Below are 12,200 nucleotides of genomic sequence, written 5' to 3'. Positions count from 1 at the left end.
TATAAAAGTTGTTTGATAGAAAACAACAATCAATTTAACAGTCTTATGTAGATGCTTGTCTACAGCAAGTGAAAATACATTTTTCTCAATATAAATTTTAAATAACTCCAAACATATGAGCTGTATACTTAAAAATAATACATCACTACTAGTATTTTCTTAAATGAACATGAATATATAGTCTTTTTGTTTGTTTTATATTTAGTAGAGTTTAAAATCTTGGCTCTTACTGTGATACAAGCCCAAAATAAGAATAATTTTTAGACTGGGTTTCATTGTAATAAGGCTGTACTTCAATGACCCTCACATCACCAAAGGATTTTACCTCCCCTTTTAAAGTTTTAACAGACATTTATTCCGGAAACAGTAAGAGGAAAACACCACCACCTCCCATCCTGGTGGTGCAGTGCTCAGAGACAGCACTTCCAGGTCTCTGAATAGAGAAGGGCAGGCTGGGGGAGGGGGGTATACATGTATCTCTTCTCCACCCAGCTTGGTGAGGCTCTGGAGAGGCTGGGAAGTGTAACTCTACCATCAAGTGACCAAAAGGACAAAATCCCTAGACCAGCCTCTCCTCACCGCCCCAGAAACAGAGGCTATACGTAAAACCTGCACCTATATCTCTAGGGCCCAAATACCGTCTACCATCTACTGCTCTGTGGGCTCATTTGACCTGCATCCTGGGATGACCCAAGGGTGACAGGATGCCCCATCACCACAGCCCATTGGCATCCATGAAGACTAGCCAGGAGTCCTGGTCACCTCCCGACTGGACAGCAGCAGGTGGACCTGTGTGAGCACACTGGTGCTTTCTGGCCCTCCACTCACGCAGACAGCAGACTGGCACAGGACCCCTCAGAAACCCCTGCCACAGTATCAAAGACACAACAAAAGATGTCCCCTCCTGCACAGAAGACTTCATTCCATTCAGAAAGGGTGCTCAATGGACGATGATCAATGATGAGCACCTCCAGATGAAAGGAAGCTAACACAGCAGAAAGAGCATTTCTCTCTCAGATGTCCCAAGTGGTCTAGAAAATGGCCCAGGAGGATGAAATCTAACGCACTAGCACAGCTTGGCCATCTTCCATAGATGTTATACTAATAAAACAGTGTGAAAAGGCTTTGGCATAATTTCCTACAGCACAGTTTGTCAACTTGGAGACTGGTACCAGAGCAGTGTCAGGAAAACACCAGAGTCTAGAGTCCCCAGCTCCAAGAAAGGGGGAAATGCCATTACAATCTAGTCTTTTCTCCCAGAGATGAAGGCCATCAGGAGTGATGTTCACACTAGCTCTGCCAACGATCAGAGCCACACTGAGGACTACAGCCACACTTAGCTATCAGTGGATGAACACTCAGACCCAGACATTCAACAGCATCAGTAGAGTTCAAAAGACAAAAGTGTAACAGTGCGTCTTGCACATGAGAAAACCCTCATCCAAAGCGCACGTACAGCCCATGCTGAGAGTCGCCTACACAGTAGTAAATTGGCTTTTAAAAACATAAGAGGAATATGTCAGAAATCCACACAGATTCTGAGCAAGAAATACCTGTCGTCCCTTTCACCATGGCAACTGTGGGTTTTCTTTTTCTGAGAAGTTTCCTCTTGGGGACCGAGTGCTGCTATCCCCCAGTAGCACTGGGACAGGTACTTAGCCCCCTCCAGATACCCACTGTCAGCCTCCCTGGTGTCCGGCCGGCCTCATGGCCTCACTTCAGATTTGACTTACATGTTCTCCTCTGGGGTGTGGGTAGGCGGGGGGCTGTTTCCATTCTCAGTTCCAGGGCAGCCAGTGCTGACTGAGGAAGGCTTAGGGGGCAGGCTTTAGGCAGAGAAAGAGCTGCCTTCAGTCTTCTGCTCTAAGGGAGTTGCACGCATTAGCAGGTGGCCCCGCCATGCTAGTGGGATGGCAGTCCTGACTCCCCAAGAGTCTCAGTGAAACTGGAAGCACTCCTGCTGGGAGTCAAATGAGCAAGTCCTTCCAAAGTCTTACCAGGCCACAGTTTTCCATGTGTCTGACTTAATTCAAAAAGGAAGTTGTAGAGTTTGCTAACGGGAAGCCTTAAGGGGTTCACTGTACTGACTTGTGGTTCATCACCAACACTAAGTTTGGGTGGCTTCACAGGAATATTAAAAACAAAAAGAGACATGAGGATACAATTAAACACAACCCTGAGCGTTTCTGAGTGCTGTGCATCCTCAGTGTAGTGCCTGCTCAACCTGGGTCCCGCCCTGTTCGCCTGGCAGCAGGCTCCTGCATCATGCCCTCTCTGTGTAGCCAGGCTTATGCATAAATTCTCATACTCATATGCACAGCAAGCAACTACCTGAGGGCTAGATGTCAAAGCATTTGCTTCTCTAGACGAGCAGCTGCAGCCTTCAAGATAAACCCAAATAAACAAGTGTCCAAAAGCAGTTGGCTCAGTACCTGAGGGAATCCAGTGAAAAACACACGCACACATAACAGAGCCACCCAGCAACACCAGAGCCCAGGGCGCTCCACATTCCATCTGCATGGGCTCAGGCATCTCCCCAAGCACTTTTGCAGACCCTCGTGCCCAAAATGCCTCTGAATCAAATAATAAAACATCTTACTTACCAAGCTTCGGTACTGGCTCTGAAGCAATTTTGAAGTCCTACTGTGTGAAGACTGGGATCCCAGAGAATCAAAAGACTTTATCCGATGTGACGAGGGCCGAGCACACACAGAATCACTTCCTAGTCCAATGTCTGAAAAGGTATTACACACAGAAAAAGTGCTGAAGACCCCTGATACCATGTGCCTTCAACATACACTGGGTCTAAAACCAGGCCAGTATGGAGGGACACACCAGAAGGCCACAACAAAGCAGGCCATTTACATGTAACAAAGAGCAGATTCTTCCTCTTCATAAATGATGCATTCATTCCCCAATTACCTCTCCAAGAACAATCTGGAGATGACTTACTTACTGGTTCTCTAGTGTCATTCTCAACAGTTTGCAAACCATTCTATAGATGTTTAAGAATGGTCCCTTCATCTGGAAAAACAGTAACTGCTCAGCAAGGAACTGCCAGGCACTTACATCTCCAGCACACAGCACACGTGCCCTCCAGGACCACACGCCACACACCCCAAACACACCACACACGCCACAGCACGGAGGCAGGGATGAACAGCCACATGTCATATAATAACTTAGTACTTTCTGAAGACAGCACTGAGACTGTGTCAGGTACAACAGCACACACACAGAAGTAGCTAGCAGAGCCTACCAGAGCATGCACCACTGCACAGCTCACCGCTGACCAAACGTCATTATGGGACTAAAGACCACACTAAACAAGGAAACCAACTGTACTGGCTGGTATTGTGTGTCCACTTGACACAAGCTGGAGTTGTCACAGAAAAAGGAGCCTCCCTTGAGGAAATGCCTCCATGAGATCCAGCTGTGGGACATTTTCTCAATTAGTGATCAAAGGTGAGAGGGCCCCTTGTGGGTGGTGCCATCCCTGGGCTGGGAGTCCTGGGTTCTATAAGAGAGCAAGTTGAGCAAGCCAGGGGAAGCAAGCCAGTAAGGGACATCCCTCCATGGCCTCTGCATCTGCTCCTGCTTCCTGACCTGCTTGAGTTCCAGTCCTGACTTCCTTTGGTGATGAACAGCAATGTGGAAGTGTAACCTGAATAAACCCTTTCCTCCCCAACTTGCTTCTTGGTCATGATGTTTGTGCAGGAATAGAAACCCTGACTAAGACACCAAAAATGTGAGTGGTGAGGAGTGTGAAACTACCACATGCTCTAAATCTTAACTGTGTACTAGTGAAGGCACAGACACACCCCAGTGTTCTGAACCAACAGCCCCCACTGCTGCTCTACAGTCAGGAGGCAGGAGACACGGGGCTCAGGTAAAGGGTAGTGTGTGAGGAGTGGCTGCAGTCACTGTGCTGAAGGCTCCCTACACCAGGAAGGACTACCCCAGCACTCACAACCCCGGAATCACAGACCACCATCAGCAACAGAAGAAATGCCAAGGCAGCTTCTCTCTCAATGCAGAAATGCTCATTGACCTTGAGGACAGAAAACCAAAGACATGAGCCTTCACATCTTCACCTTAAGGACACTTAAGAGTCTTACCTGCCGTCACTTTATTTAGTGTCACCAAAGAACTGAGGACCTTGTTAAAGTCCTGCCCCTGATACAGGTCATTTGCATCAAAAGTCTGAAAGAAGAGAGTAAAACAAGAGCATTAGTACTCAGTTGTATGCTAGTACAGAAGAAACAAACCTCTCCCGACAATATGTGGTTCACAAGGTCAGCAGCACGGTCCGAAAAGCCCATGTGACAGCACAGTCTTCACGTGGCTCCCTGGCAACTGAGTCCATTGGAATCCCCTTGGGAGGTATGTCCTATGGGGCATCAAGCCCTTGCAAGAGCACCCAACCTAACTCTGCTCCCTTTTCTACCCAGGTACGAAGGCAAAAGCCAGGATGTGGGCCAGGAGCCAACAATTAAAGGTACCCAGTGAAGGCTCATGATGGCTGGTAATCCTCTCTCCTTAGACTATAGAAGCCCACGGATGTGCCATAGACGTTCTCTTCCAGCATGGAAGGGAGGTAAACTCAAGTCACCCCATGGCACACAAAGCACATGCAGACACAGGAAAGCACAGAAGGTGACAGGGAAAAGGTGAGCAATAACGTGGATCCCAGAAGAGAGACAGGGTAGGGCCTCTGCGCAAAGTTCTGAAGAACCCACACTGTAGCAACCCACTGTGACCCAGGGCCACCTAAGCATCCGGACTCCAAGTCAGTCACACCACAAGATTAAGGCCAGAGAGAAGACGCATGAGCTAGCCTGGGTATAAGACATCTGAAAACCAAATGTATGTGAACATATGTGTGTGCCAGTGTGTATAGTTTGTGTGATATGTGATGTACCACTGACCTAAACCTAGGAGAGATAATGTATAAAAGATTACCTGGTTAAACATGTCTGGCTTTTGTTTTGAGGACTGTGTGTGCGCATGAGCCTGCTTGCAGATATGCTAAAACACTCATGACTCTTAATACAAATAACTTTGATAACCAAATCATCTAATAATACTGTATCCTAGAAAAACCTTACTGGTGCAAATTATAGAAAGAAAGGTTTATATGCCAAAATGTATACCATATTCTTTCTCTCTTGAAGCAAATTGGAACTATCCTGGTTCTCTGGCTGGCACTGCACCTCTGCCCTCCTCGTCTCCTTCTGCAGCCTTTCTCAGTGCCAGGAACTCCCTCCTCCACCCCCTTCCTGCCTTCCCACACCCTACCCCCTTCCTGCTGAGCCTTACTCATCTTCCTTCCTGAAGGAGTGTGCCTGAGCCTTTCTGAGCTCCCAGAAACCCCCCAAGTCCATTTATCCCAAGGAAAACTTCATGGCCAGTGTTGATGTGTGCATTCTACTCCAGAGTATAAAGCCCAAAGAGGCTGACCAGACCACACATCTCACACTGCCAAGGTAATGTATATTGGACCAGGACTGGGCAGATCTATGGGTCACCTATGCAGAGTCAGATGTAGCTCAAGAAAGAGGCCAGTGTCAAAACAGTTCAAAAGAGAATATCGCTGAAAGCTCCCAAGAGCCAAACTAAAGCACAAACCCTCAGAGCTCAGCAGTGACTGTGTCAAGCCCCACAGTCTTCCTCCGACCCTCCCCGCAGAGCCCTCAGAACCTTTGTGGATTCAAACCTTTGTAGCTACAGTTGGATTCCTGGGCTAACACCTGTGCCTTACAGAGAGCCAGCCCAAACGGGAACTCTGTCTAAGCTCACCTCCCTGCTCAGGTTGTTAAAGGGTCCCACATGGGTTAGTTCTATCTTCTTAAAGAATAAAACGACTGTCCTGTCTGGGCCTGTTTCCTCATGTAAACGTGAAGCCCCTTTAGCTATAAAATGCTACAGTGCGATCTACCCTTCAGCTCTCAGTTCTAACCCTGTGCCTGTAAAACTCCAGCTACGGATACACAATTGTCTACTAACCTTCATTATGGCAAGGCAGCAAGCAAGTCCCCAACCCCAGAACAACAGGATGTGAAATGTGGGAAGCTTCCTGTTATTCCAGGGTTATATAGCTCTCCTACCCAGACACCATGGAGCACCTGACTGGCTGCATCTGCCTGCCAATGGGCTTCAGCATGACATCAGAACTCAGTGAGCCTACCGCCGTCCTCCTCAGGAAACCCAACAATGAGATGAGACAAACCAGAAGGCACACTCTAAGCCTGAGAGCATTCAGATAGGAGCAGAACAGCAGCCCAGACAACAAAAGGCAAAAGTCCTTTAGTTCAGAGAGCGCTCGTGCCAAAGGAACCAGGACCTTTCCTGAAACACCTCTCACAAACCAGTCAGTGACACATGCAAACTGCGCCCAGAGACATGAGGTATCTATGACAGAATGCATAGCCTGGACACATACTGGGCTTCACCAAGAAGCTACCGCCACAGACTGGCAGGGAGGTTGGCTTTCATGGTACACAGAAGAAGCAGGCCACTGTCACCATGTAGACCAGAGGTGCACATCTGCTCCAGGAAGGTCTGCCTGCCCATCTCCTGCCATGATGGTCCGTCTATCATCCAGCTATAGTAGAAGCCTGTGACCCTGGCTCCACAAGCCACGGCTAACCACATTTCCAGATCTTCAAAGACTCTACAATCTGGCCTAGATGCCACCTCCTGTCATAACTTCTGCCATACCTCTGAAGTGCTATGCCTGGGCATATTCCTTATTTTATGGTTATTAATAGTATCCAAATGCACTGTCAGGCTTAGCTCTTGTACACGTGCACGAAACAGGAAAAATGTGGTATCAACTGCCCAGTGTCTACCTGACGAGCTGTCACCATGATCAAGGTGATCCTGAGAGCTGGCATGAAGGTGCCTGCTCCCCTGTGGCCCAGATGTAGTACTTCTGAGAAAACTATAGCACTGTCCCAATCAAAAGGACAGTAGGACAAAGAGAAGCCTGCCTACCTGGCACAGCTGTTAAGAACCCACTGTCCTGTCAGGACACAATTTTCCGACCTCTCTCTCTGATCCAGGCAGACTGCAGCTATAAGACTTTTCCTCACTACAGTGCCCAGCCAAGTCTTCATCCTGCAGGCACACAGCACAAGGCTGCGGCCATCACATGGAGTTCTAGGAGTCTTGTAGGAGGGTCAACAAGCCTCTGACCAGGTTCCACAAATGACCAGACAGACCCAAGTGGAGCTGCTGTCAGGAATGACAACTAGCTCCAGGCAGCAGAACCGGTCAGAGAAGCCTCTGCTTTAAGCACAGGGGTGGGGGAGTTGTGTACAAGCAGTGTCAGTCAGCAAGGTGAGCCCTTCCAACTCCAAACACAAACAGGACTTTCAGAAGCACCAGACTGGCTAGAACAAAAGCACTTTAACATAGTGCCTCCTACTCTCCAGATGCTTATTCTTTAAGAAGATAGAACTAACCCATGTGGGACCCTCCTACTCTCCAGATGCAAATCACCTTTATTTTGAATAAGCCCTGGTCACATCACACTCCTTAGCAGACAAGGGTCCCCTTCCACCCCAAATCTAAAACACAGTACTTATATACAGTATTGGTAGTTAAGGCTTCACAGAAACTCAGAGGAAGGAAAGAAGGAAGGGAGGGAGGGAGAAAGGAAGCAAGGAGGAAGGAAGCGAGGAAGCAAGGGAGGGAAGGAGGGAAGGAAGGAAGGAAGGAAGGAAGGAAGGAAGGAAGGAAGGAAAGAAGGAAGGAAGGAAGGTGGATAGGTAGGTAGGTAGGTTACCCAAATGCATGCAGATCTGCTGTGAGGTGCATTTCTTCCCAAAGGACTGTGTCCTTCAGTACATGACAGACTGTGAGGCAGAAGAGGACAAACAGCCCAGGTGGACTCTTCTACCCTGGCCAGTACTGCACTCTCCACAGGGCAACTGGACAAGCATGTGTGTAGAGCAAAGTCTATGTGTAGAGCAAAGCCCTGCTGTGTCACATCTGTCAACATTCAGAAGCAGCTTGCTGCATGAACGTGGGCCACAAGAGACCATCACTGCAAGGCTGGTGGGAGGAGGCCTGGACTCCTGTGTCCTCACTGCAAGGGTAAAGCTCCCTGGTGCAAGCGAAAGGCAGCCAGGCCTACCCTTGGAAGCCATGTGTGCCGTGTATTAGGAGCATCAGTGAAGCCCACTTCAGCAGACACGAGAACACAGTGCCTCAAGACTACCAAGATATAAGCCAACCTAGATGGAGAAAGGAGAGCCATACAAGAAACTAACATGTAGACACAGCATATAATTTAAAATCCAGAAGATTCAGCAGCAGCAGCACTACACACAAACAGAGCCATCCAGACACTGGTGCACTGATATCCTGACCACACAAACTTAAACATCACTGGCCATGCATGAAACTGATGTGATGCACCTCGAGATACTGAACTAAAAGGAAGCAAAGCAGAATGACTCAGACCTAAATGACTAAAAGGCGTCCTTATCTGGCTGGCTACACCCAGAGGGCGCCAGGGAAAGGTGTCTCTCCGCCCCCATCTCATCCCACCATCTCAATAGGAATGAAGACCCTGCTGCAGGACAGACTGACTCCAACACCTTTATATCAATCCGTTCCACTACAAAAGGTTTATGAGGAAGCTGTACTCACACACACACAGGAAGCTGTACTCACTCACACACACACACATATACACACACTGATCATGAGTCTTGGCAGATATTTCTGGAGTGTTGTTTGCAAGGTTTAAAAATATACTTTTGTTCTATCATATTGTCAAGTAGGATCTGTGATTTCAGAACAATTATGACTGACAATGAATGGTAAGTAAGTGGTGCTATTTAAGTCTAATGCAAATGGTCCATACCGATCAGACAGGGAAATCCATCCCTGGCTCCTCACCTTCATGGCCCCTGCAGATTTTGAGCTTAAGTCCACCTACTGCTCTAGGGATAAACAGAGCTTCATAGTGGCTTTTAGCCATTACAGCACTCTCACCTAAGATACCCTGAACAAGCTACTTTCCTTTAAGGTAAGAATCAGACTTTATTCAGTGTGTGGATCTACTTCATCAACATGCAAACACTGTGGCAGGGAACAGATTCAAAAAGACAAAGTCAATGTTCTTTGGTAACTTCCAGAAGGGCCTCCAGGAGCAGAAGTGACAGTCCAAAACACAGTCACAGGAGGACACACTGCTGGCTATGCACCCTCTCCAAGCCTAGGAGAAACCATCAGAAAGCACAGCTAGGGCAGTGACAGCATCCACTCAAGGCTGAGGATAAATGTCACACCAGTGCATGCACAGCCTAGGCCTTCCAGTTCACACCATCTTACACAGGGGAAACAAAATCTGACTCCGACAGACAGGGAAGGAGTGTGCTGCTTTAGATCCCAGGACACAGTGCAGCTCCATGGGTCACACAGGCATCCCATATAGTGGCTCTCAGTCCCTTACAGCTCTAAAAGACAGTGAGAACATTGCAATGACAAAGGCCAGGCTTGGACAAGATCCACTGTAAACACTGCTCTCCTTCCTCCTACAGCACACTGAAGGGAGATTTTAAATAGGGGAGGGGCTGCGAGCAGTAGGCATCAGACTTTAGAAGATGACTGGGGGAGCAGACAGGTTCTGAATATCCTACTGGAGTTGAGAACAGACACCAAGAACCACAAGCAACTGCACTTGTACCACAGGCCCTTTTCCAGAGGGTGAGCAGCACCTGAGCCCCTCTTTATACTGGCTCCTAAGAGCAGATCAGCTTCAGATGTCCCTCAGCGCATGGGGCAGACACTGAGAGGAAGAGGGGTCAGGAATCCTGCCCTGAGCCAGAGCTCAGCAGCACTGGTTCAGGAAGAACTAGAGAGCATGAGGAGCTCTAGCCAGGGCCCTGCTCCTAGACAGCCCTCTAGATTCTCCACCAGCTCTTTCTGCCACCCACATGATGGCACAGACAGGCAGGCTACTGTCACAGGACTGAGCCACAGAGGGCTGAGGATGTGGCTCAGTGGTGGAGTGTGTGTCTGTCAGACAAGGGCTGGATCACCAGTACCACACACACACAAACGAGGTCTCACCAAGGCACACGGGTGAGAAGCAACTGACAACGTGGAGAAGAGGCGCCTTGAGCACAGCAAATAAGCACCCCCAGCATGGGGCTCAGAAGTCAGCCCACCTGCACTGGCGTTTATGCTTTAGATGAAACAGGTGCCAAAGCAGCCATGACTTAAGAAACACCAAAGGCCCAGATGAGAACAACTCCCAAATAAAGCCTGCTCTCCCAATGTACCAGGAAAGGGTGAGAGGTAAGGTGGGAACCTTGCCTCAGCGAACACTGAAGGGGCAGTGCAGCCCTGCACCTAGAGTAAAGTGAACCAAGGAGCCGGGACAGTCACACAGGCCTGCAGCAAGCTCCCCAGGTGCAACTAGAGTCACAATGTCCTTACCCTTACATCAAGAAATACAGGTTTCTGGCCTGGCATAGTGCCACACAGCCATAACTCCAGCTACACAGAAAGCTGACACAGGAGGGAGGAAGGGTCACAAGTTCTAAGCCAGCTCAGGCTCTATTGTAGAATGAAACTGTATCTCAAAAAGTAAATAAAATGACAATAATCAAGGCTGAGGAAGCAGATCCCTGGGAGAGCACTTGCCTGCCTACGTTTAAAGAGGTCGAGTTCAAAACCTCAGTTCAGGGGGAGGAGGGAAGTGGGGTAAATAGCCCACAGACCACAAAACATGAGGTTGACTAGTGTACTGGCTGGTTTGTGTGTCCACTTGACACAGGCTGGAGTTATCAGAGAAGGGAGCTTCAGTTGGGGAAGTGCCTCCATGATCCAGCTGTGGGGCATTTTCTCAATTAGTGATCAAGGGGGTAGGGCCCCTTGTGGGTGGTGCCATCCCTGGGCTGGAAGTCTTGGGTTCTGTAAGAGAGCAGGCTGAGCAAGCCAGGGGAAGCAAGCCAGTAAGGAACATCCCTCCATGGCCTCTGCATCAGCTCCTGCTTCCTGACCTGCCTGAGTTCCAGTCCTGACTTCCTCTGGTGATCAACAGCAGTGTGGAAGTGTAAGCTGAATAAACCCTTTCCTCCCCAAGTTGCTTCTTGGTCATGTTTGTGTAGGAATAGATACCCTGACTGAGACAACTAGTATTGCCACAAAACCATAAGAGCAAAGACTGGGATGCAAAGGAACCGTGGAGAGGGGGAGCTCAAATACTCTAGGCTCCTTGTCTTCTGAGAGCTAAGGAGGATGTGGTAAGAAAGGGAATTTGCAGGTAAAGATCACAGGCTTCCTGACGACTGGACACAGCAGCGATAAGTAACTGAAAATGCCACTTTAACCAGACTACATACAAACTCCGAGGAAAGCCTGTGAGCAGGGAAACAGGGCAGCCAGAGAGGCTTGATATGGGCTTCAGGGTGATGCCATCGAAACAGTCAAATAGAACAGAAGCAAGGGCCAATTTCAGAAGAGTAACACATAAGTCAAAGAGGCTTCCGTGTAACATGCTGTAAGCCTTGCTATCCAGCTCCACATGGCTTCCAGTTCTGTCTGCGTGTCTCACCACGCTCACCAGCATGACCCTGTGAACAGGGTCTGAGGACAACAGCCTCCCAGCAAGCAGCCTTCCTCCTGTGACCCCTCACTCCACTTCTCATGAAACAAGTCCTAGTGCTGAACAGCTTTCCTTAAAAATGAACCGCCTTCAAAACTGTCTGGGGATCAAGGATGAGGATCTCCTTATGTACCCCAGTTTTTGTTGTACAAACCTTGCCCCCTCCCCCAAGTTATCCCTGACTCGATAATAAATTCAATCTGGGCTGGGCAGAAGTGAGGGGCTCGGTAAGAAAGGACAGCAGTTGTGTGTGGTGGCTTGGACAATCCTCAGGTATACCAACCTTTGCTTGTCTCAGACCCCAAGCCCAGGGACCAGTTCTCCGCCCCTCACTTCTACCCTACATAAGGAGATCCTGATCCTTGTGAGGGCAAACAGATCTTGGGGGCACAGAATTGAGCATTTGAATAAAGCAGTCCAATCCCTAAACTCAGCACCTCAGGGACAGAGGGGCAGACACCAAGTGTCCTCTTCATAAAATGCTAAGTGACAGAGGGGCAGACACCAAGTGTCCTCTTCATAAAATGCTAAGGGACAGAGGGGCAGACACCAAGTGTCCTCTTCATAAAATGCT

The 12,200-nt window shown here is 48.7% G+C and overlaps 1 protein-coding gene across 11 annotated transcripts in view; it reads right to left on the bottom strand.

The window, feature by feature from the left end:
• The window catches only part of Arhgef7 (Rho guanine nucleotide exchange factor 7), a 113,985-nt gene that overhangs the window by 54,375 nt on the left and 47,410 nt on the right, over nucleotides 1-12,200 (bottom strand). For 9 of the 11 annotated variants that reach the window (XM_031339061.1, XM_031339064.1, XM_031339057.1 and 6 more), the window contains 2 exons: nucleotides 4,119-4,203; nucleotides 2,604-2,734 (listed from right to left, as the gene is read on the bottom strand). In XM_031339061.1, coding sequence (XP_031194921.1) covers nucleotides 2,604-2,734; nucleotides 4,119-4,203 — 216 coding nt within the window. Of the gene's footprint in view, nucleotides 1-2,603; nucleotides 2,735-4,118; nucleotides 4,204-6,006; nucleotides 6,060-12,200 lie in introns of those variants that run through there. The other 2 variants (XM_031339067.1, XM_031339066.1) reach the window with 2 other exon arrangements.

This window comes from Mastomys coucha, unplaced genomic scaffold (genome assembly GCF_008632895.1).
Source record: "Mastomys coucha isolate ucsf_1 unplaced genomic scaffold, UCSF_Mcou_1 pScaffold22, whole genome shotgun sequence".
In the NCBI taxonomy this organism is placed as follows: domain Eukaryota; kingdom Metazoa; phylum Chordata; class Mammalia; order Rodentia; family Muridae; genus Mastomys; species Mastomys coucha.
This window is presented reverse-complemented; position numbering and strand designations above follow the sequence as displayed.